This window comes from Mus caroli, unplaced genomic scaffold (assembly GCF_978045245.1).
Source record: "Mus caroli unplaced genomic scaffold, Mus_caroli_1 scaffold_18, whole genome shotgun sequence".
In the NCBI taxonomy this organism is placed as follows: Eukaryota; Metazoa; Chordata; class Mammalia; order Rodentia; family Muridae; genus Mus; species Mus caroli.
In genome coordinates this window covers 65,077,081-65,101,785 of record NW_028227273.1, presented here as the reverse complement: position 1 = coordinate 65,101,785, position 24,705 = coordinate 65,077,081, and the positions used below count along the sequence as shown (strand labels likewise).

Genomic DNA, 24,705 nt, shown 5'->3' with positions numbered 1-24,705 from the left:
TGGGATTTGAACTCCTGACCTTCGGAAGAGCAGTCGGGTGCTCTTACCCACTGAGCCATCTCACCAGCCCCCGGATTTTCCCTTTTTCTTTTTTTTTTTTTTTGGTTTTTCGAAACAGGGTTTCTCTGTGTAGCCCTGGCTGTCCTGGCACTCACTTTGTAGACCAGGCTGGCCTCGAACTCAGAAATCCGCCTGCCTCTGCCTCCCGAGTGCTAGGATTAAAGGCGTGCGCCACCATGCCCGGCTTGGATTTTCCCTTTTTCTTGTAGTGGAAAAATATATTTGACATTGATTGTGTAAAATCCAATGTGAAGCCCCACAGCTCTGGGGTAGCTATTCTAGCTTTAGAGTAGTGAGTCCACCATCTCAGTGAACTTTGGGTCTGGTTAATTTGGTGTGTGTGTGTTCACTATGAAGTTTTGATTTGTTTTATTGGGACAGCCTCTCTCCGTGTGGTCCTGGCTGGCCTGGAACTTGCTATGTACACCAAGATGGTCTGGAACTTACAGAGATCTGCCTTCTGTGTGCTAGGATTAAACGCATGGGTAGAGCTTGTGATAGTTTTAGTGAAAAAGAAGAAAAATAATAAAACAAATATTTAGAGTCAAAGGCAGAGTCCTTGTTTTGTTGAACTTAATTTAGCCCTGCTTAATGGACAGGCCAGGGACTGATGACTTCAAACTCTTTAAAATAGCTGAAGATTTAAGGCGAATTAAATGCAGTGCCTCTGGGATGTCTGATCCAAATTTGTTTTTAATGACATAATTGTCGCATGTTACATCTGAGATTACATCTCAGTGAACTGGCTATCTGTGAGGTTATGCTACAGAAAACTAATTTCCCGTGTCAAAAGGAAAACAAGGGCGGCACTAAGGTTTTAAGGGCGAGGGTGAAGAGGGGGAGAAAAATTTGTTGAGCCCAGTCTCATAAAGTGACCAGGAATGGCTGGTGACACGAGGAGGCTGGCATGTGCTCTCAATGGCTCTTAAACCACTGCAAGGACAAGATGCGACATCTTCTCAGGGTTTTTATTTGTCTAATTTAAAGGGTAGAGGTCCTTCCCAATCAGGCAAATCAGGTCATGCCCACATGCAACCTCGCAGAATAAAAGATAAGGAGACACAAATCCTATGTAAATGTTTATATTTCATTGTAAAAGAATAAGACGTGAAATTCCTATTTGTTCCTCAATTTTTTTTAAGCTAAAAGTAATTGCAATATTTTCTTCCTCTAGGGCCTTCCCTTCCACAATTAATCTTTCCACACCTTCCCTCCTGTGATTATTCCCCCAAGCTTTAACAACAGTTGACTAATTCACAACATTTCTGCTTCAAAGCTTTCAAAACACTGTGGGGTGGGGGTGCAGGCGGAGGGAGACTCCACAAGCCACGCCCTTTCCTTCTTAAAAATTGGTTATTTTTGCAGTATGTTATTACCATCTATCAAGAACACACTCCTGTAAGGAAACCCAACTTCCATGCTTCACTCAACTGGTAAATTCTGAACTCTTAGGATGCTGAACACCTATACTTCAATGTAAATAAAAACACAAGGTTTGGGCAGTGAGAAATGTTTATTCTCTACTCTTTCAACTGTAGCACCCAGGTCCTGGATACCAGAGCCAATCGAGCACTTGAAAGTCTCACCAGCTGTTCGTGTAGAGGAAACGCTTTCAAAATATCATTCATCTTCATCTTCGATAGCAGTTTATCCATATATTCTTTATAAGCATCATTAAGTATTGGTGCTTAAGATCTCTGTCACGAGAGGTAAGCTTTCAAATTTATAGGTACACGCGCTCGTGGAGGGGCAAAGGAACCTTTTCTTCTATTTATTTTTTCTTTTATTAGAACAAAAGGCAGCTTGAGTACACTTCAAAGTCTGGGAGTTGCTGTTTGACAGTCGGGCAGCCTCTGAGAAAGCCGTTCAGTGCATTAAATTAACCGATTCCTGGCCAAATCAGATTCAAGGGGAAAAGTATTTCCCATGCCTAGAGTGACAAACGGAATTACGAGGCACGCTTAAGCAGACTGTCAAACTTTTATGTTTACTTTAAAAAAAAAAAGCCCACACAGATGGAAAAGTCTGGTCTGTGGCAGCCTTGTGTGCCAGGAGAGGCTCACCTGTACACACACCACAGGCGCGGGTCTTTCCCGGGCTGTCCGCACTGGGGGAGGGGATGGGTGGACATCGCTAGACCTTTGTCCCGGGGGCCTGGGGAGGGACGACTTTCTGGCGGCTTTTCAGCCACCTGCACTCTGGGAAGCCACACACAGTGTGGCCCTCGGGGGTCGTCCTGGGGCGAGCTTTGTGGGTGGGTGGGGAGCATGGGCGTTCCCACCTCGGGGGGGCGGCGGGTGCCCCACGCTCTGGCTGGGATGGGGTGAGCCCCGGCTCCGCGGATTCAGAGTGGGAACCCCGACTTATCAGCTCTGGGGCAGGCCCGGGGTGAAGCGGCCCGCCGCGTCCGCACCCGCACCGCCACCGTGAGGCCGTGCCGGGGACGGTGCCCGGTGGAGGTGGCGCTGCCGCTTCGCGCTCGTCTCCCCGCCCGTCTCCCCGCCGCCGCTGCCGCCGCGCCGGGCTGGGCTCGGGCGGGGGCATCCGCTCCGGTCTCCCCGCGCTTTCGCGCTCCCGCTTCGCGTGCGGCGGCTCGATCCGGGGAGGGAGCGAGGGAAGGGGTGGAGGTGGCGGGGGGAGGCCGAGGGGCGGATCCTGCCTGGGGGCTGATCCCTCCCTCCCCTCGGCCGGGCTCCGTGGCGGGCGGCAGCGGTGGCGGCGGCGGTGGCTCCATTCCCCCTCCTCCCCCGGGAGCGGCGGCCGGGCCCGGGGAGACGGAGCGGAGGGCCGGAGCGGGAGGAGGCCGCGCTCCCTCAGCCGGGCCGCGCACGGAGCTGCTCGCTCGCCCGGCCCGCTCGCCCGGTCGCTCACCCGGCCGCCCGCGCTCGCGCTCAGGGGGCCCCGAAGCGAGGGGCCCGGCCGGCGGCTGAGGTAAAATGGGGGCGGCGGGGCCGGAGCGAGCGGGGGCGGCGGGGGCCGACGGGGAGCGAGCGCTGCGCGCGAGGGGGCGGCCGGGGCGCACAGGGGTGTCCCGATGGGGCGTGGGGGTGACGCGCGAGCTCTCCCCCGGAGCGAGGGCGGCGACGAGGCCGGGGAAAGCGCGCGGAAGGGAGCTGCAGAGCGAGGACCCCCTCCCGCACCCGCCATCTTGTTTCTCCCCGGTCCTGGCAGCCAAACGGCTAAGCCCCGCCCTCCCCGTGCTCCCCTATTGGCCCGGCTAGACCAGAGTCCCGCCCTCGGGGGCCGCCCTCGGCGCGCGGGTTCGCCCTTGACGGGCAGGTTGGGCGGCCAATAAGTGCTTGCATCTCTGCGTCCTTTTCCCCCACCCCTCCGCCGTTCGCTGGCGCTCGCTTTCTCTGTTGAGGGTCGGACTCGGCGTCTGTCTGTGGTGCGCCTACCCTCTGGGTTGGTTTTTTTGGGGGGGAGGTATTTCTCTTTTTTCTCCTTCGAGGGTTGTCGTGAAGATTCCACTGGAAGAGGAGTCCCTTTAAAGGGACAGGGACCTTGTCTGGAGTCTTACCTGGTCTCATGAGTCCCTTGTGTGGCGTGCAGGGCGGGTTCCGTCCAATTATTGAAACTCCTCATTCGGGGGCCAGGGTGAGGTGGTCGAGTTGGGGATCCCGGGTCGCTAAGAACGTCTCTGGAGGGGGCTGCTGGGGGTACTTGACAGTGTGTGTATGGGACGAGTTGTGTACGTGAGGAAACTCCCGCCAAAAAAAAAAAATACCAACCCTGGTCTAGTTGTTAGTTGTAAGCTCCTTGTAGGCGAAATTCTTCGTTTCCCCGGCAGTAGCCCAGCCGGGTCCGATGGGTTTGTCCCCTGTGATCGCGGAAGCCCCGAGTGGGGATGGGGACGATTTCTGAGACTACAGAATGGGGCTCTTGTAGACTCTTCAAAATCGATACTGAAGTGTGTGTTTCCTCTCCAGAGGCTGCTTGCCTTTGGAGAATTGGGTAATGGAATCTGTTGGCTGGGACTACTTCTGAGACCTTGAGGTTGGTACAGGATCTCGTGCCCTCAGGGCTTCGGGAAGTTGAACAGAGGTGCGGTAAAGGTCCTTTAGCTCCAAATGGTGGTGTATGCCTGCCTCAGTTTGCTCCACAGCCAGGTTAACTTAAGTCATACCTTGGGACTGAGAGGCCTTTACACTGTGGTTGTCAATGGTGACTTATTGATCATCCTTAAGAAGTAGATATTTCTGCCCTTGCTTTTATTACATTTTTATTTTTTAAAAATTTTATGTGCCTGGGCATGTTGCCTGATATATGCCGGGTTCCCCAAGAATTCAGAAGAGGGCTTCCAATACCCTGGAACTGGAGTTACTGGAGTTGTGATCCACAGTGTGGGTGCTGGGCATCAAATCTAGGTCCTCTTAAATGCTGTTATTTTTCCAGTATATATATATATATATAATTATTATTATTAAACATGTGTATTGGTGTTTTGCCTAGGAATTGAACCTGGGTCCTCTGGAAGAACAGCCAGTGCTCTCAACTGTGCTGAGCCATCTCTCCAGGCCTATGAACATTTTACTTTTTTAGAGGGTTTCGCTATGTGAGTTGCTAGTCTGAAATACTATGTAGATCTGGTTGGCCTCAAATTCCACAGAGAAGGCAGTACTTAAGATAAGCACCTCTGCCTCCAGAGTGCTGGGCTGGAAAGTATGCCAGTACACCCCACCCCACGCTGTTTTATTGACGCACTGTGGGGGCAGAGAAATTCAAAGCTTTGTCCAGGTTACATAGGAGCAGGATTAGAACCTGGGTTGGTGCAGAACATCCTCGTCGAGATCGCCGAGACTCTTGGTGTTTGTAGCCTCTCAGCTTGCTAGGAGATCTGGATTCACACATTTTTTTCTGAGCTTCTGTTTTCTCGTGGCTGAAATGGAGATGATGTCTGCACAGTCTCTTGAGGTAGTTGTGAGAAAGATTAAAAAGAAAAGGCCATTGTAGTTTGTTAAAGTAGAGTATAGCCATCCTAGCTTAGGTCTTCCTAAGAGGATGGCCTTGGTAACTGCCTGCAGCTGCTCCTTAGGGGCAGAGAATGCTGGGGGAAGCACCCTGGGTAGATTAGATACAAGTATCAAGGGAGAGAGATTTCTGTGGTAATTGTAGGTGGAGGATTCTCGCCTCAGATACCGCCCCAATCAACTTGTCCTTGAGTTCAATGAAGACCTCAGACAGACTACTTAAAATTTAAAAGATTTCTTAGAGGCATCCCCAGCTTGCAAGGTTTGTGGTTGGAAATGCCCCAAATAGTTCTTGCAGTTATCTTAAGTACTGCCTTCTGCTGGAAGTACCTAGCATATTATATTATTTATAGTCTGAAGCATTTCAGATGTCTTTACTTTGGACAGGGCCAAGAGATAGGGCTTCTAGCCATGAGATGTCTCTGGAGATGTTTTAGATCTGTGATTTTTGTTTATTTATTTCTTTAGATAACAGGTTCTCACTCTATATCCCTGCCTGGCCTGGAATTCACTCACTGAAGTAAGCACATCTACCTGTCTCCACTCCCAAGTGCTAGGATTAAAGGCGTGCACCGCTAAAGCCAACACTACACTGGGGATGTTCTGGTCCTCTGATGGAACTCATTCATTGTTTATCAAGCTTGGAAGTGGATGATTTAATTGTCACTAATATTGTCTTTGCCTCCCCCTTTTTAAAAAAACAAAACAAAACAAAAGAAAAACAAAGAAAAGAACCATGATGTTAGCTAGGCACAGTAGCCTACATCCTGAGTTCTAGGACAGCCAGGGCTATGTAGAGAGACTATGTCTCAAAGGGTCTCAAAGAAACCAACAAACAGCATGGTCTTGTTTTGTTGCTGGCTTTGCCCTCAATCATTCTGACCTAGTATCTGTCTTCTGAAGCCTTACACATTATCTTTCCCATAATTAACCTGTTTGATTCACTGCATGGCTCATTATAATACTAGACCTTATCTTGTCATATTCTAAAGATCTGTGTGCATTTCTGCTCTCTTAGTGAGATAAGACTCCTTGAGGACAGAGATCATCAGGGATGGGGAAATGGCCCAGTGGGTGAAGGGCTTTCTGTGTAAGCCTGAAAAACTGAGCCGGATCCCCAGCACCCACCCGAAAGTCAAGTGCAAAGTGTTTCTCTAACTCTCAGGTTTTGGGTGTAGTACATTGGCCTCAGACCCACAAGAAGCCTAACTATCCTTGTCTCTGTCAAAGGCCTGGCCATGTGTCCTTACACATGTTTATATCAGCTTTTATCTATTTCTCCCTTGGGGGAGAGACACCATGGGTTAGGAATCAAGAAAGCACAGCCGTGAGGGCTGGCAATTAGAGTTAAGACCCGCCCAGATAAAACATATTAATAACTCGGGGTTATAGAGCGTAGATATCTGGCAGCTATAGGGCTGATTAAGGCTTACTGTACATAATAAAAGTTGTGTGTCTTTTACCCAAAAACTAAATGATCAAAGGTAGGGTAAAAACCCCAAACTGAACTTAACTACGTTCTCCAACTGCTGGGGGACAGAGACACGTAGCTCTCAGCTGCTCATTGACCAGCGTCTAACTGAAACCCTGTGGCTCATGATCGAGGAAGACACCTGACTTCGGTTTCTGACTTGCACACGTGCTGGAGTGGACAGGTGCACATGCAGAAACCAGGCATATATATACACCATGCACACAGACACAGAACTGTGTGGTTTAATCACTTAGCACTCTGAGTGCTCACTTATCTACCTTTTCAGACTCTTCCTAGCGAATGAGATAGGCAACTCCTTCCTCCATGAAGTTCCCATTCAGCTAGAAGTAGAGAATACTAACCCTATTAAGTAGGTAAATTACGTAGCTTAGAAGATGGTGTCACTAAAAAGTAAACAATAGAATGAACGGCCTATTGCTGGATGATGTAAGGGATTTGCAATTTTTTTTTTCCAAGACAGGGTTTCTCCGTGTAGGCCTGGTTGTTCTGAACTCCATTCTATATATAGACCAGGCTGGGCTCCAACTTAGAGATCCAACTGTCTCTGCCTCTTGAGAGCTTGGATTTCAAGGTGTGCACCACCACTGTGCCGCTGGGATTTACAGTTTTAAAGTAATCAGATGGTCATCAATGATGTTTGTAAAGAGAGATGCCGTATGAATGCTTTAGAGCAACTGTTCTCAACCTGTGGGTCTTGACCCGTTTTAGAGGGCTCACCTAAGATCAGTGGGAAACACAGGTATTCACATGATCAATCATAACAATAGCAAAATTACAGTTACAAAGGAGCAATGAAAATAACTGCACGGTTGGGGGTCACCACAACAGGAGGAACTGCATGAAAGGGTCGCAGTGTTAGGAAGGCTGAGAACAACTGCTTTAGAGGGATATGCTTACACAGGAAACAGATCTTCTGGTGTCCATTTGAATGGATACCATATATGAATGAATGCATATAGCAATGGATATCCAGCTCACGCTCCCGTGGCCTTCTCTCCTTAGGTTTGTCTTCGTGGTTTCCAGTTGCCATGAGGAAGCCTCGCCGAAAGTCACGGCAGAATGCCGAGGGCCGGAGATCCCCGTCCCCATACAGTCTTAAGTGCTCACCCACACGGGAGACCCTGACTTACGCCCAAGCCCAGAGGATTGTTGAGGTCGACATCGATGGCCGCCTACATCGGATCAGCATTTATGACCCGCTTAAGATCATCACTGAAGACGAGCTGACTGCTCAGGATATTACCGAATGCAATAGCAACAAGGAAAACAGTGAGCTGCCCCAATTCCCTGCCAAGTCCAAGAAACCCTCATCAAAGGGCAAGAGGAAGGAGTCCTGTTCCAAGCATGCGTCTGGTACCTCCTTCCACCTCCCCCAACCCAGCTTTCGTGTGGTGGATACGGGTAGCCAGCCGGAAGCGCCCCCATTGCCTGCTGCTTACTACCGATACATTGAGAAGCCTCCCGAAGACCTGGATGCGGAGGTAGAGTACGACATGGACGAGGAGGACATTGCCTGGCTAGACATGGTCAACGAGAAGCGCCGAGCAGACGGCCACAGCTCGGTGTCGGCAGACACCTTCGAGCTGCTGGTGGACCGGCTTGAGAAAGAATCCTACCTGGAGAGCCGCAGCAGTGGGGCCCAGCAGTCCCTAATCGACGAAGACGCCTTCTGTTGCGTGTGCCTGGACGATGAGTGCCACAATAGCAATGTCATCCTGTTCTGCGACATCTGCAACTTAGCTGTGCACCAGGAGTGCTACGGCGTTCCCTATATCCCAGAGGGCCAGTGGCTATGTCGCTGCTGCCTGCAATCTCCCTCTCGTCCCGTGGATTGCGTCCTATGCCCCAATAAAGGTGGGGCCTTCAAACAGACCAGTGATGGCCACTGGGCCCACGTAGTCTGCGCCATCTGGATCCCTGAGGTCTGCTTCGCTAATACCGTGTTCCTGGAGCCTATTGAGGGCATTGACAACATTCCACCCGCCCGCTGGAAGCTAACCTGCTATATCTGCAAGCAGAAAGGGCTGGGCGCGGCCATTCAGTGCCATAAAGTGAACTGCTACACCGCTTTCCACGTGACATGCGCACAGCGGGCTGGGCTCTTCATGAAGATTGAACCCATGAGAGAAACCAGCCTCAACGGCACCACCTTTACTGTTCGCAAGACTGCGTATTGTGAGGCCCACTCTCCAAGTGTGGCCGTTTCCAGGAGAAAGGGCGACTCCCCAAGGAGCCTCAGTGAAGTCGGGGATGAGGATGGGCCAAAAGAGGGTGGAGGGGAGGAGGAGCAGGAAGAAGCTGAGGAGGAGGGCCAGGAAGGCCAAGGTGGGGTGGGCAGCCCCCTCAAGGGGGTGTCCAAGAAGGGTAAGATGAGCTTGAAGCAGAAGATCAAGAAGGAGCCAGAGGAAGCTGGCCGAGAGGCACCCTCCATCACTCTCCCCATGGTCACTGTCCCACAGATACCCTCTTACAGGTGAGCCTCATGAGATGGTCTCTTGCAGGACTCTTGGTTTGTTCTTCACAGTAGCCCAGGTCTTCCCCACATACGGCTGATGGATGCCTGGTCTCCTCTGCTCCCAAATGGAGCCTGGCCCTGTGTTGTGGTTTTGTCCCTGCCTTCAGAGTAATGTGTTTCCTTTGGTTCTGAGTGACATAAGTCACTTAAGTTGCTTGATAACACTGATGACACAGTGTAACTAAAGTGGTAGTTTTCACAGTGGCACTAAATGGCATTGTGAACAGGATAATTCTCGCTGTTAACTCTCCCATGGATTGCTAAATGATTATCATCTCTGGTCCTTGTATGAACAGGCTGTGTCCTTATACTGCCTCTGTGACAACCCCAGGGCTCACACTGGATTCCAGTGGGGAGCCTGCAAGTGTTTAACACTGTTCCGGAGGGATGTATGTGGGTGGGGCAGCCCTCCTCTTGAGAAGCTTTAGATGTTGGGGAAAGTGGAGTTTCAGAGCCAAGTCTCCAGCCCCTCCCTCAGAATTCTCAGAGCACTGCATCTGTGTTAAAAATTGTCAGTTTAGCCTGGCGGTGGTGGCGCACGCCTTTAATCCCAGCACTCGGGAGGCAGAGGCAGGCAGATTTCTGAGTTCGAGGCCAGCCTGGTCTACAAAGTGAGTTCCAGGACAGCCAGGGCTACACAGAGAAACCCTGTCTCAAAAAGCAAAAAAAAAAAGTCAGTTTAGTAGCTGGGGGTGGGGGGAGCTTAGCAGGGAACATTTTCCAGCAGAGCCCACCTCAAGGCTGATTCCTTTAAAATGTATACAATGGGGGCTGGTGAGATGGCTCAGCGGTTAAGAGCGCCGACAGCTCTTCCAAAGGTCCTGAGTTCAAATCCCAGCAACCACATGGTGGCTCACAACCATCCATAACAAAAATCTGATGCCCTCTTCTGGAGTGTCTGAAGACAGCTACAGTGTACACACTGTAAATAAATAAATAAATAAATAAATAAATAAATCTTTAAAAAATATAAAATAAAATGTATACAATGGTAGCTGTGGTGCTACACACCTTTAACCCTAGCATTTGGGAGGCAGAGTCAGATAAATTTCCAGAAGTTTAAGTCCAGCCTGGTATACATAATGAGCTCTAGGCCAGGGAGGGCTGCACAGTGAGCCTATGTCCAGAAACAGCAAAGGAAAGGAAGACAAGTGTACAGCCTTAGAGGAGGAGGGAATCTTGGAGACTTTTCATCTAATATAGTCCTTGCACCTTCTCCCACATTCCCAGATGAAGAAACCACAGCCACGGGAGGTAAAGTTGCTCTCTCCTTTGTTCATGCGATGAAGTGTTTATTGAGCACTTACTACATGCCACATCCTGTTCTAGGGTGGAGAGGGGCAGCTTCTGGGCTGAAAGTGCTAGGCTGTCTTGATTGGAAGGTTATGGGTAAAGGAGCATCTGGTGGCTTAGAGGAAACTGGCACTGTGAGGGGAACCGGCAGCCAGACCTGCCACGCTGGGAAGGTACCTGAGCAAGATCCGGACGGGGGCTCTCATTTCGAGAACTTCAGCAATTCTGTCTTCAAGACAGAGCTGGTCTTGGTTACCTCTTTCTTGAGGTAACTGGGTCAGTGCTTAGTCCCCATTTGTACGGTGGCTGTGCCCTAGGGCTTGCTTTTGGTTGTCTGTCATAGCTGTTTGAGCTGCCTTTCCCAGAAGCCAGATTTGCTGGCTAAGAAGAAACACACCTTGTAATACTTGTGTGACCTTTGGTAAGTTACCTAATTGCTCTAAACCTGGGTTTGTGAGCAAACTCACCAGATAGAGTTAAGAGAAATCCGAGTCAAAGCCTTAGCACAGTACCTGGCAGGTTGTAAGCGCTCAATAAATGGTGGCTACTGCTGCTGCTGCTGTGTTGTTTTGTCCCCACCCCACCCGCACAAATGCTGTTGACCCCACCATGGCCAGGAGGCAGAGGGAGGGGCTGGCCTGCAAGTGGGCAGGTGTGCTTGGCATGGGTGCTGGTGGGAAAAGGCCTAGGTAAGCTTGGCTTTGGGGCGAGGACATCTGACTGGAGATGGAAGGCAGGGAGTGGCAGCGTCCGCCCTGCTTGCCCCATCTTTCTTAGGTTTCATCTCGATTAGCTACAGTTAGCTCTCCTCCCATGGAGTGGGGCAAAGAGATAAAGCAGAGGGGCCCTGGGGCCTTGCTTACCTTGGGCGTGGACTATGGTAGTGAAGAGGTCAAGGCTTTGGATACCACATGGGGCCACTGTGTTCTTAGTTGTGTCAGGAGCGTTGGTGACCCAGCCTGGGTTCCTCCTGTGCCTGTCATTACTTTGTGGTGAGGGGACAGTGCTGCTGTCCTTGAGGGTGTTCATTAGATCCTTTCCTGCCCAGCCCCCAGAGCTGTCACTAGTTTATAACCCAGATCTTTTTTTTTTTTTTTGGTGTTTTTGAGACAGGGCTTCTCTGTATAGCCCTGGCTGTCCTGGCCTTGAACTCAGAAATCCGCCTGCCTCTGCCTCCTGAGTGCTGGGATTAAAGCCCTGCGCTACCACGCCTGGCTACCACGCCTGGCTCCTATAACCCAGATCTTAAGACCTCACTTGCTGGCTACTTTTTAAGAGCATTTATCTTATATATTTATCTATGTTTAGATTGTTGTTTTCTCCTTTTCCCTTTGATTGCCTAAAATTTAGGCATTCTTAGGGTGCTAAGAGTTTTTAAATAATAAAAATCAGAGGTCAGGTGGCTATGGTGTTCTATGCCTATAATCTCAGTTACTTCGGAGATTGAGGCAGGAGGGTCCTAAGTACGAGGCCAGCCTGAGTAGTACAGTGAGACCCCGTCTCTCACAAACCTGCATCCGCACACAAAACCCCTCAGAGGTCAGTTTACTCTGAGGGATTACGTTTGGGTACAGAAAGCAGTAACCTGGCACATTTTCTTTGAGCTTGACTGTGGGCTATCCCAGGGTCTGGCGAGGTCCTCAGCCACAAAAGGCAGGGTCTGGCAACATAGCACACAGCATACTCAAAAGCTTGTTTTCTCTGTGCTGTTGTCAAAAGGAGGCTGTGGGTTCCAGAGCACAGGCCTGTTTCTCAGTACCTTACTGAAAGTGCCTTAACGACAGGCAGTAGGACTGAGAGAGGGTTCCCTCAGAAGATCAGTTCTCCAAGGTTTGAGATGGAGAAGAAGCAGGGGAAACATGGCCGCTCGTTCTCTCGTTCTGAGCTGCCTAACTCTGCTGTCTTCTCCCAGCCTTCCCCCAAGCTGAGACATTTGGTCACTTCCTTCTGTTTTCCTCTGTAAGGTTGAGAAATGAACTGAGATCTGAATGGGATATACAGCGAGCGGCATGTATCCCGAGCTTCCCACTGACCTGTCTCTCACTCCCCTGTGCCTCTACCCAAGGTTGAACAAGATCTGTAGTGGTCTCTCCTTTCAGAGGAAAACCCAGTTCATGCAGCGGCTTCACAACTACTGGCTGCTGAAGCGGCAGGCTCGGAATGGTGTCCCCCTCATCAGGCGCCTGCACTCCCACTTACAGTCCCAGAGAAATGCTGAGCAGGTAGGTACTCGTGACTGTTGGCAGCTTGTGGAGGACACTAGGGGGACAAGAGGAGATGGTGGAGGTGGGATGGCGCCGCCGCCTCCGCCTCCTCCTCCTCCTCCTCCCAGGAAGCCTTTGCCAATAGCAGATCACCCTCTGAGTGATCTGTTCAGAAGAGTTTACCAGCACCACAGAGATCTTCAGACCTGGCAGGGGTCTCTTCTGAAGGGAGATGTTTTACATGGTTCCTGCGCTATAGATAACAATAGAGAATGCTAAACTGTGTGTCATTAAGGAATGAGAACAAAGCCATTTCCTCTTGGATTAATTTGGTCAAACGTCAGTTTTTCACTTTCCTCCCTGCATCTTCCATCTGTCTGGCTTATCTGTAGTCTTTCTGTTGCCTGGTGTATGTGTGTGTGTTGTCTATTGTGCCCTTGAGTTATGCCTGTGTCTGATGTCTGCCCTGCCTGTAACTAACAGGGCTTTCCTCTGTATTAATTGGACAGCACAGAAACAATGGGATGGGGACCGAATGAGAGATTCTGGTTGGTTGGTTGTTTGAGATTTATTTTGTGTGTATGAGTATTTGGCCTACATGAGTGTTTGTGTACCATGTCGGTGTCTGTTGCTCACAGAGACCAGAAGAGGGTGTTGACTGACCTGGGACTGAAATTATAAATGGTTGTTAACTACAGTGTAGGTGTTGGGAACCAAACCCCGTTCTGCTGCAAGAGTAGCCCGTGCTCTTAAGTGCTCTGCTGTGTCTCCAGCCCAAGTGAAATGATTCCTTACAGAACAATTAGACAGTTTTATCAGGAAGAAGTGATTATATCTTTACCTAGAAACACTCAATACTGCAGGTAGACCTTAACAAGCTATATCCACATGTTGTTTTTAAAATTTATGGATATTTAAGGTCATTTATTTCTTTTCTTTTTTTTTTTTTTTTTTTTTTGGTTTTTCGAGACAGGGTTTCTCTGTTTAGCCCTGGCTGTCCTGGAACTCACTTTGTAGACCAGGCTGGCCTTGAACTCAGAAATCCGCCCGCCTCTGCCTCCCGAGTGCTGGAATTAAAGGTGTGCGCTGCCACGCCTGGCCCTTAAGGTCCTTTCTAACCTGTTGACTGCTTTCAGCAAATGATTATCACAGCACACACACAACTTTGTCAAAGAGCAGGGAGAGAACATAAGATGAAAGCTATACTTAGGTTATAAAAGTTGATTGCATAGGAAATCCAACAGAGACACTTTGTTCTCTTAAACCTAAACAGGCTAAGTATAAAGTAGGACAGCAGATTGAATACATAGTCTCAGTGATCGCAAAGCATATTATTCACTGGGCTGTAGAGTTTGCCAAAAGTTTAATCTCTTTGAGGCCAAGAGATAGCTTTGTTAAAAAACGTATTGTTGCCAGGCGGTGGTGGCACACGCCTTTAGTCCCAGCACTTGGGAGGCAGAGGCGGGCGGATTTCTGAGTTCGAGGCCATCCTGGTCTACAGAGTGAGTTCCAGGACAGCCAGAGCTATACAGAGAAACCCTGTCTCGGAAAAAAAAAAAAAAAAATTCCGTATTGTTACAAGGCTTGACTGAAGGATGAACTCCAGGACAGACTGAGCAGCCAGCCCATTGTCACGGTTATATAGACAAAGCCCTCCAGATGTCATAGAAGAGGTGGCTGGGTGAGAGCAGAGTGGCCCAATTGCGTAAAATAAGAAAAGATGCCCTTTGCCCTTCAGCTTCTCATAGTAAGTATGCAGGCGACGGCCCGGCCCGTGGTCTGTAGCCTGTCCCATGTGGCAGCCACCACAGGCTTAGGTAGTGTTTTCTGCTCCTGCTTAGTTCCTTCCCCTTGCCCACAGCGTCAGTTAGTCCTTCCTCACCTGCTCCATCCCGTCTGCCTTCGGGTCCTCCCACGCCGCTGCAGAGAAGCACAATGTTCACCTGACCCAGTCCTTGAGCCTCCTGTTTGCTCACTCTGCCTGAGCCTGAGTCACAGGCCAATCTACTCTATCTGGCCTCTCCTCAACCTCTGCTTCCTGAAGTCTCTACAGCAATTAGCAGGCTCCTCCCAGCAAGTCCTCACATTGCCATCATGGATCTCTGTGTCCACAGGTCTCTATGCACCTTTACAGCCTTTTTTGATCTCTTTGAGGTGTGTGTGTGAGTGTGTGTGTTTATGTGTGTTTGTGTGAGTGTTTATGTATGTGTGTGTGTGTTTGTGTGCGCACACACAATGGACATGCATCTTGTGTGTATGATGACATGCCCACCAGGCGTCTTCCAGGCTCTGTTACTGAACTTTGAATTCAGTGTTTGGCTAGATTGGCTGGCCAGCGTGTCTCCCCCTGCATATGCAGCTCTTAGCTTACCCTAGCAAGCCTTCCCAGCCAAACCTCTCCCTATTCAGACGCCTGTTTTGTATTCTCTCAGCATTTAAAAATAAAAAGGTTTAGCTGGTGGTGGTGGTAGCACACACCTTTATCCTATAGCACTGGAGGCAGAGGCAGGAAGGTCTTTGTGAGTTCCAGGCCACCTGGTTTCCAGAGCAAGTTCCAGGACAGCCAGAGCTGTTACACAGAGAAACTCAGTCTCTAAAAAAACAAACAAAACCCCAAAAAGGTTTATTTATTTTTTTAAATTCTTTTTTTTAAAGATTTATTTTATGTATGCCAGCACACTGTAGCTATACAGATGGTTCTGAGCCTTCATGTAGTTGTTGGGAATTGAATTTTAGGACCTCTGCTTGCTCTGGTCAACCCCACTCGCTAGGGTCAGCCCTGCTCTCTCAGTCCCTGCCTGCTCTGGCCCGAAGATTTATTTATTATTATACATAAGTACACTGTAACTGACTTCAGACACACCAGAAGAGGGCGTCAGATCCCATTACAGATGGTTGTGAGCCACCATGTGGTTGCTGGGACTTGAACTCAGGACCCTTTCGAAGAGCAGTCAGTGCTCTAACCCGCTGAGCCAGCCCCGTTTATTTTGTTTTTAATTTGTGTGTGTATTATAAATGTGTGGGGAGTGTGTGTTCTGAGACCCGGTACCTCAGAGGCCAGAGGGGGTTCTCTCAGCATTCTCTACTTCTTTTATGGCCCAGGTTTTGGTTTCTCTAAGCTGTCATTTTCCTGTGTTGCAAATCCCTCAGCAACAGTGCCCACTTCTAGAACAGGATTCACTGATTTTTTTTTTTTTAAGGTTTATTTTATTTATTTGTTTTTTTTACTTCTCAAGTGTGTGCCTGTGTTTAAACACTAAGCAGGTAGTGGCTGCCACTGTGTGCAGGTGCCTGTAGAGACCAGGAGCTGGAGTTAGAGGAGGTTGTAAACCAGTCCTCTCTGCAAGAGTGGTACCCACTCTCCAGCTCCACATTTGCTGATTTTCACTGTTTGACCAAACTTTTTTTTTTTTTTTTTTTAAGGTTTCTTTATCTTATATATGAGTACACTGTCACTGTCCAGACACACCAGAAGAGGGCATCAGATCCCATTACAGATGGTTGTGAGCCACCATGTGGTTGCTGGGAACTGAACTCGGAACCTCTGGAAAAGCAGTCAGTGCTCTTACCTGCGGAGCCATCTCTCCAGCCCTGACCAAACTATTTTAAACCTCCATCTACTAGTAAGAACTTCACTGTTTTCTAGGCAAAGCTGTAGGGTGAGATTCCTTCAACCCCTTAGTCTTACTGAGTTTCTTCAGAAATGCTTTCCAGCTCTGAGGGCCATCGCCGGCCAGCCTGCGGACGCAGTCAGAAGCCTCTCTTCAGTTTGTTCTTGTACAACAGTGTTGAAGACTCACTCTAGCCCCAGGAAGCCGGGGCCCGGGGCCCTGAGCGGTGCTGGGGAAGGGCCTTCAGCAACTTCAGGGCTGGCGGGAGGCTGAGGCAAAAGGAAGGAGACCACAGCCCCCTTGTTCTTGCCTTGCTTAGCGGGAGCAGGACGAGAAGACTAGCGCGGTGAAGGAAGAGCTCAAATACTGGCAGAAACTTCGCCATGACCTGGAGCGAGCTCGGCTGCTGATCGAGCTCATCCGCAAAAGGGAGAAGCTCAAGCGGGAGCAGGTAAGCCGAGCCCGGCCAGGCCCTCGAGGGCTGGCTCCCCTCACTCCTCTGGGGCCAGCCTTCTGTGTCCCTCTGGTGCTGAGCACTGTGGGCTCCATGCTCTGCTCACTTGGTATTGGGTGGAGTGCTCCTGGAGGCATCTGTGTTTCGAGGTTCAACTCATTTGGGCTGGAGCCTGTGCCTAGTCCCAGGTGTCTGGGCCCTTGATGGAATGTCTGCTTTAGAAGTGTTTGGAGGGACTCTGACCTGGATGTTCTGAAAAGCTTCTTGAGCACCTCTGTGGCATTGCCAGGTTCTCCTGGGCTGTAAGGAGCTGGAGTCTCAGTTCAAGGACATTCAAAGTCCCCCGCCACAGGGCATGGATACAGCATAGCATGTGGTTCAGGAGCATCATGTGTGCTGTTGCTGGACCGGGTCCAAAGCCCGGCCTGTTACTTTCTGTTTCCATAACATTAAACAAACTTTAATCTCTGTATACCTCACTGTTTTCTCATCTTTAATAGAGTTAACGACAGAGCTGACATCATAAAGACAGATGAATTTATATTTGTCGAAGTTGAGAATACTTAGTACCTGGCACATAGTCAGGGCTGGAGAGGTGGCTGCTGTTGTTACTAATGGTAGTACTGGTCCTCTGCCCCACTGGGGTGTCTGTGAGAGTTCTCCACACATGGCACAGAGCAAATATTATTAATTGAACGGATGACAAGCCCAAACTGTTCTCTCTAGTCCAAGAATAGCAGCTGTTACTCGAATGCTTTTGAGGGGTGGGTTAAAATTCTCCCTCCTCCTGCCGGTCAGTTCAACAGCCACGCGCCCCTCTCTGCTAGGCCAGCAGCTTGAGCTCCACTCCCTGTCCTGGGCAGCTCTGAACCGCGTCTAGCCTGAGTGGGCAGGGAGGACATCTCAAGACCTTCATAGGTCAAGCTGTAATTGTACCCAGGCTTGGTCCTGCAGCTTAGGTTGTCTTCCTGCCTCGGTTCATAAAGAGGGAGGTTTATGTAGATGTGGTCAAGAGCAGGAGCTTACCTGCCTCACTGGTGGCTCTGTGGTGTTGCCTGCCATGCACCCTGTAAGAGGCCATTGCACAGGGTACCACAGTAGCTCTGCTGAGCCTGGACTGCCCAGTCACCCTGGGCCCACAGGGTGAGCTCTCAGTGCTCATGAGATACACGTGTGCTTACATTTGGCTTCGTCAGTGCGCTTGGACTAAGGCCTGGGCTCGATCACTTCTCAGTTTGTTTTCCAACCAGGTAAATCTGTTAACTCACTCGTGTCGCCAAACTCCGTGTACCAGATTCTAAAGTGGGAGCACTAATCTCTGCTTCCGTTGCCATGTCATTAACTGAGATAATACAGGGAGAGCAGCAGTGTCTAATAGTGGTCAGGAGTTCTGTGGAAGCTGACTGGAGCCCCGTGCTAACTGTCCTGTTAGCTCTGTGATCTGGAGCCAGTCCCTTGGTCTCTCTGTGACTCCTCTTCCTCTGTGTGAAATGTCTGTCAGGAACTGGATCCTCAGTGTTACAGGAGATGCTTAGACCGGCCCCACACATCCGCCCCCAGGCACACATCTACACAGAACTAAAAAGAAATCTTTAGCTGGGTGTGGTGGCGCACGCCTTTAACCCCAGCACTTGGGAGGCAGAGGCAGGTGGATTTCTGAGTTTAGGCCAGCCTGGTCTACAAAGTGAGTTCCAGGACAGCCAGGGCTATACAGAGAAACCCTGACTCGAAAAACCAAACCAAACCAACAAACAAACAAGAAATCTTTAAAGGGCTTAGGCTGTTCGTTGGGACCTAGCACGGATTATTACTGGTGTTAGTTACTACAGTGCATAATTGCTATGGCTTCGGTAAGTTCTGGTCTGGTTCGTGATGAGTAGGAAACATTTGTAAGGTGGCTGTTCTGATTTGTTCACTGCCACCAGGATAGGTTATCACAGAGCTGGCCATTTTCAAAGGAAAGCTGATTTGGCTCCCAGCTCTGGAGGCTGGAAGCAAAGGCATGGTGGCAGGCTGGTAAGAGGGATCCTTCCTGCAGAGACGGGAAAGCAGACGAGCCACCAAGCAATGGGGCTCACATGGGAGTTGGCCTCAACAGCAGTCACTCCTGGGAGAGCCCACTTGTAGGCCTCCTGATCCATCCTGAGGGCGAAGCCCACAGGATGCCAGCACCTCTCCACCCTCACACACTGGGAATTGTGACTGTGACACGTGACCTGCACTGCTTGTGTGAGCTTGGGGTGGGGTGGCTGGTGTCCCCCTTGCAGAGATTTGTTATACCTGATTGACAGCAGGTCTAGACTCAGAGCCTCTACTGAGGCGCTCTGACCACTCCTACTGTCATTGCAGGTCAAAGTGCAGCAGGCTGCCATGGAGCTGGAGCTGATGCCGTTTACCGTCCTGTTGAGGACAACTCTGGACCTGCTGCAGGAGAAGGACTCTGCACACATCTTTGCTGAACCTGTCAGCCTGAGTGAGGCAAGTTGCCCCTCTAGGCAGGAAGTCTGTTCTGGAAATAGCCTGAGGAGAGCAAGCAAGGGTTGCGCTGGGGGCCATCCAGGAATGAGAGTGGGGAGCTGGCCGGCTGGTAGACTTGCTCAGGGTGTGGGGTCTGTAGGAGGGCTGGGTGGACCAGGCCCTGAGGCTCGTGGTGAGCCCAACATGGCCACAGCAGAGAGTTGGGAGGCCAAAAGTAGCAGTGAAGGGTGCGCCCGTGAGGCTCATAAATGGTTGTTGTAATTGTACAGGTTTTATATGTTTAGGTTCCAGATTACCTGGAATTCATATCCAAGCCAATGGATTTTTCTACTATGAGACGGAAGCTGGAATCTCACCTGTACCACACCTTGGAGGAGTTTGAGGAGGACTTTAACCTTATAGTTACCAACTGCATGAAGTATAATGCTAAAGACACAATTTTCCACCGAGCAGCTGTCCGCCTGCGGGACCTGGGAGGGGCCATCCTGCGGCACGCCCGGCGGCAGGCAGAGAACATCGGCTATGATCCTGAGAGGGGCACCCACTTGCCCGAATCACCCAGATTGGAAGACTTTTACCGATTCTCCTGGGAGGATGGTGAGGAGCCTGGATGAGTAGAGAGGAGAAGGAACAGGAAGAGAGGCACAAGGACAGGGACCAGACAGCCCAGGATCAGGGTGGGCCTTGGGGGTACAAAAGCCTGGGAGCACATTCAGTGCTGTGGGACAGGTGTTTCTGTGTGTTTGGAAAGCCAAGGCCTCTCCAGGCGTCTTCTGGATCCCTGCAGTGTGGCTCTGGAGCCTGGGGTGGGAGGACCAGGAAGTAGAGAACTTCAGAGCACCACACTCTGCCTGTCCCCTCTTGCTGCATAATCACTCAGGCCAGGGATTGATAAGCCTCTACATGGCCGCAGGCATAACTGGGACTTGCTTCCTGCACATTTCCCACATTCTGCTCTGTCCCTTCTAGGCAGCAGTGTTGTAGGGCCAAGGCCCACACTGACACTGCTGGAAGTCACTGGCCTAGCCCTTCCAGGAGCGTAGTTTGCATCCAAAAGATGACAGCCCTTTTCGCTCACCCTGTGCTGGGCGGGTCCTTCAGCCTCTTTGTCCTCCATTCTCCCTGGCAGTGGACAACATCCTCATCCCAGAGAACCGGGCCCATCTGTCCCCAGAGGCACAGCTGAAGGAACTGCTGGAGAAACTGGATCTGGTGAGCACCATGCGGTCCAGTGGGGCCCGCACCCGTCGTGTCCGCATGCTGCGCAGGGAGATCAATGCCCTTCGGCAAAAGCTAGCGCAGCCACCGCCACCACAGCTCCTGTCACTGAACAAGACTGTGCCCAACGGGGAGCTGCCAGCAGGATCTCGGGGGGATAAAGCTGTCCTGGAGCAGGCTCAGCAGGAGGAGCCAGAAGAGGAAGGGGACAGAGGTGAGAGAGTCTCAGGCAGGCAGGTGCGGGGGTGGGGTGGGGTGGGGTGGGGGGGTGGGTGTAGGGAGTCAGGAGGAGGAAGAAAGAGGCTGAAGTCTCTTTAGAGTATCCTCCCCTGAGTATAGGTCTGACCCTGAAGGTAGGCAAAGCCCTCGGAAGTGGTGGTGGTAGGGGTGTCCCTGTGTTCCCAGGGCTGTGGAGAGGTTCAGAGAGGTTAGGGTGCCCAGCAGCTCCACAGTATACAGTTAACACCTGAAGCGTCTTTGCTCTGATGCATTGCATGTTCCAGCTAAGTCAGCCTGCTTTCTACCACTGCGTGCAGCGCTCTGAGAACAGGCTACCCTTGTCTGTGGGAGGATGAGCAGAGAAGTGAGCACCTTGCTTGTAGCCTTGGATCCCAGCGGAGTAGTCGGATTACCAAAGACCGCATTGACTGAAGCAGGTGGCTTCTCAAGTGGAAGTCGTGGCAGTCAACAGCCGAGCTCTTTCCCACTGGTGCCTGCCCTTGCATCAGCCCCAGGTTTGGGGAGACCTGTCACTCACAGAGCCTAAACATGGGTTTTGGTAGGGTTCAAATTGCAGAAATTGTCCCATTTTATTGTAGGTCCAAGACATGGTAGAGAAGCCACATGACATCAGAAGGCTATGTGGCCATTAACTTTCACGTGGCAGTCAGCATGTCATTTGAATTCCACTGCCTGACCATGGCTGATGAGGGTCATATAGAGTGGGCCAATTGCCCTCACATGACCCAGATGGTTTCCTGGTCAAGTCTCAGAGGTTCTTATAGGGATGTCTGGGCTGTGGCTTGTAAAGTTTCAAATGGAGCAGACTTGAGAGCTGCTGAGTTCCTTATGTCTGCAAACACTCTTTCTGCCCGCTGGGTGCCTTCACAAACCAGAACTGAGGACAGGTGTGAAAACCCCAATGTCCGTGAGAATTTAATCCTCTAGTCTGACAAGCTGAAGACTCGCCTTATTGGCTACACCAGTGGCTTTCTCACGCATGAGTGACATTTGAAACACAAACCACTAGGCTCACTTTATAAGCCCTCTTCCCTTTGTGATTTGCTTTCATTTGGTCTGATTATAACTTAGGCTTAGAATTCTTACAAAACTTCTAGTTCAGTGCCTAGTTCAGTGTGTCTCAACCTGTGGGTCTCTACCCCGTTAGCAAATCTCTATCTACAAAGATATTTACATTATGATTCAAAACAGCAGCAAAGAGCCAGGCATGGTGGCGCATACCTTTAATCCCAGCACTTGGGAGGCAGAGGCAGGCGAATTTCTGAGTTCAAGGCCAGCCTGGTCTACAGAGTGAGTTACAGGACATCCAGGGCTATACAGAGAGACCCTGTCTCTCTTTTTTTTTTTTTTTTTAATTAGTTTTTCGAGACAGGGTTTCTCTGTGTAGCCCTGGCTGTCCTGGAACTCACTTTGTAGACCAGGCTGGCCTTGAAGACCCTGTCTTGAAAAACAAAAACAAAACAAAACAAAAAAAACCAACCAAACAAACAAAAAAACCCAGCAGCAAAATTACAGTTATGAAGTCACAACTTTATGGTTGGGGGCCGCCACAAGAACTGTATTAAAAGGTCGCTGACCAAGCCAGCTCAGTCAACAGGGTCTCGGGGCAAGGAGTAAGGATTTAAGAGATAATTAGACAACATTATGGTATGACCTCTGCAAGTGCTGAGGCTGGTTTATTTTTTTCAGTTTGCTTTTATACCATTTCTAGTAACATGCAAAGAACAGGGTCAGTTCTAGGATAAAGACAAAGTAGTCAAAGAACAAAGGAGGCATAAACAAAGATCCCCTGATTCCTGTATTCAGGGACTTAATAAGACCATCAGGATCCAAAGAACTCATTCCTCAGCTGTGCTCATCCTGAGCCTTGCCCTAGCCCAGTGTCACATTCCTACCTGAGCCTGCTTCCTTGTCCTAGCCTAGTGTCCTCATTATTTATTATTTCATTTTTTGTTATTTATTATTTATTCCTTTTTTACTTCATAAATAAGACGGCATCTGTCTGAGGCTGTTCGGACAAGAATGCCTTCCTTAATCATTGAAAATGCATTATCCAAAGCAGTGCACTTCTGTCTTAGGTTGGTAAGGCTCTGTGCAGACTCTTAACCATCATTGTCTGCCAGCCCCTTAAACTGGTGGCACTGTCTGGGGATCCATTTATAGTTTCAAGCCATGTACTTTGGCTGCCATCATGTTGATGTTGTTAAAGGCATGTTGTAAATATTCTTGCCAATATCTTAAGTGGCACCAAGGGCTCTCCATAGGTCTCAGCATTGGGCGGGCTGAGAACCACTGTCCTCGTTGATTCAAACGCGCAGCAGGGATTAAGAGCTGTTGGGTATGAACAGAGCTCACGCCTCTTTTCATCTTTGCTTAGATCTGAGGCCTAAGAGGTGGTATCTGACTGGTAGGAGCAGACTGTTTCTAGAATGTTCAAGCAGGTTCTCTTTTTCTCTAACAGATGATTCAAAATTGCCTGCCCCACCAACCCTGGAGCCCACCGGGCCTGCGCCTTCCTTGTCGGAACAGGAATCCCCTCCAGATCCCCCAACCCTGAAACCCATCAGCGACAGCAAACCTTCAAGCCGGTTCCTAAAGCCCCGGAAGGTGGAGGATGAGGAGCCCTTCGAACAATCAGCCCTGCAGCTGGGGAGCGAGCCCCTGCAATGCTTGCTTAGTGACAATGGCATTGACAGACTGTCCCTCACAAACCCTGACAGCCATCCTGGCACCCCTCTCGGCACCGTGGGCCGCCGAACCTCCATCCTCTTCAAGAAGGCCAAGAATGGAGTTAAGCTACAGAGTGGTCCCGATGGGACCCTTGAGAATGGCGAGGACCATGGCCCAGAGGACGATCCTGCTTCTCCAGCCAGCACAGAGGATGAACACTATTCCCGGAAGCGGCCAAGGAGCGGGAGCTGTAGTGACAGTGAAGGGGAGAGGTCCCCTCAGCAGGAGGAAGAGACAGGTGACTCTTCCTGCGATTTCTTTTCCTATTTCCCATCTGCTTTGCTGCTTTGCCTTGACAGGGAGCACTCTCCCCTGCCAGCCATCAGGGAGCACTCTCCCCTGCCAGCCATCAGGGAGCACTCTCCCCTGCCAGCCATCTCTAGGGGCCTCTGTGAGGACACAAGCTGAGAGCAGTTGTCTTTAGATTGTGTCTTAGGCTGTCCCTGGCCTTAAGGGGCATGTAAGACTATGATGTCAGACGGTCTCTAGCGTCCCTTCCGTTCACTCTTGAGATATTTTAGATCCTTTCTTTCAGACACTGTCTTAGGCACTGGAGGAAAATTAGTGAACAAACCATGGAACTCTCTTCCAGGGGAAATAGACTGCGGGCAAGTGAGGGCTCTCATATTTGAAGCTCGGTGACGTCAAAATAAAAACACTGGTCATACCATCAGAGAAGAGGACAGAGAGTGCTGGGTGGCATGAGACAGAGCAGCCAGGGAAGGGGACATTTGGGTAAAGATCTGAAGAAACTGAAGGACGAGCTGCTTGTGTATCTCGGGGAAGAATATTCTAAAAAGAACAGAAGAACAAATACCTTGGAGGTGGGCACACACCAGCCTGTCCCATAGCAGAAAGGATCCGGCCGCAGCAATGTGGCAGGTGGAAGGGCAGGAGAGGAGGTCACAGAATAGATCACAGGGCTAGGTCACTGGAGTCCTGACTGCAGGATCTGGTCTCTGGTGGGAGAGGGTAGTGAGTCAGACCCAGTGCCGGCTCCACGAGGGTCCCAGTGCAGTAGAACACAGAGCATAGAGTGCTCAGAGTGTGGGCTCAGGGAGCTTGACCTGTGCTTAGGAGGGCTTCTCTTGAAGGTGGCTCCTGAAGCTGGGGGCAGCTGGGAAGGGGTAGCTGGTGTGAGAGGCCCCGAGACACATGCCAGGCAGGCATGTTTGGTTGTGGCGAGGTAGGAAGGCTGCTCTTGACTGTTGTTCCTCTGCCACATGCCCTGTCTGTGGTAGCTGCGATTGTGTGGCCACTGCGTGCTCTCTCCTCTCTTTCTCCCCAGCACAGCCTTGCCTTCCCCTCAGCCATGCTTCTCTGTGTTAGGCCAGCCATTCAGGATGGTAAAGCTGAGTTCTGACCCTGACTTCCTATCGCCTGTCCTGGAGGGACGTACCCTTTCTAAGCTTCTTTCCTTCTTACAGAGGTGGAGCT

General features: G+C 50.4%; 1 protein-coding gene across 5 annotated transcripts in view; it reads left to right on the top strand.

Moving 5' to 3' along the window:
* Nucleotides 1–2,706: 2,706 nt before the first annotated feature.
* Nucleotides 2,707–24,705, top strand: part of Brpf3 (bromodomain and PHD finger containing 3) — a 37,848-nt gene continuing 15,849 nt past the window's right edge. For 3 of the 5 annotated variants that reach the window (XM_085833298.1, XM_029471366.2, XM_021186262.3), the window contains exons 1-8: nucleotides 2,707–2,991; nucleotides 7,528–8,998; nucleotides 12,399–12,555; nucleotides 16,468–16,599; nucleotides 18,952–19,080; nucleotides 19,365–19,677; nucleotides 20,210–20,512; nucleotides 23,000–23,506. In XM_085833298.1, coding sequence (XP_085689424.1) covers nucleotides 7,554–8,998; nucleotides 12,399–12,555; nucleotides 16,468–16,599; nucleotides 18,952–19,080; nucleotides 19,365–19,677; nucleotides 20,210–20,512; nucleotides 23,000–23,506 — 2,986 coding nt within the window. In that variant the 5' untranslated portion in view covers nucleotides 2,707–2,991; nucleotides 7,528–7,553. Of the gene's footprint in view, nucleotides 2,992–3,077; nucleotides 3,449–5,498; nucleotides 5,551–7,527; nucleotides 8,999–12,398; nucleotides 12,556–16,467; nucleotides 16,600–18,951; nucleotides 19,081–19,364; nucleotides 19,678–20,209; nucleotides 20,513–22,999; nucleotides 23,507–24,705 lie in introns of those variants that run through there. The other 2 variants (XM_085833297.1, XM_021186261.3) reach the window with 2 other exon arrangements.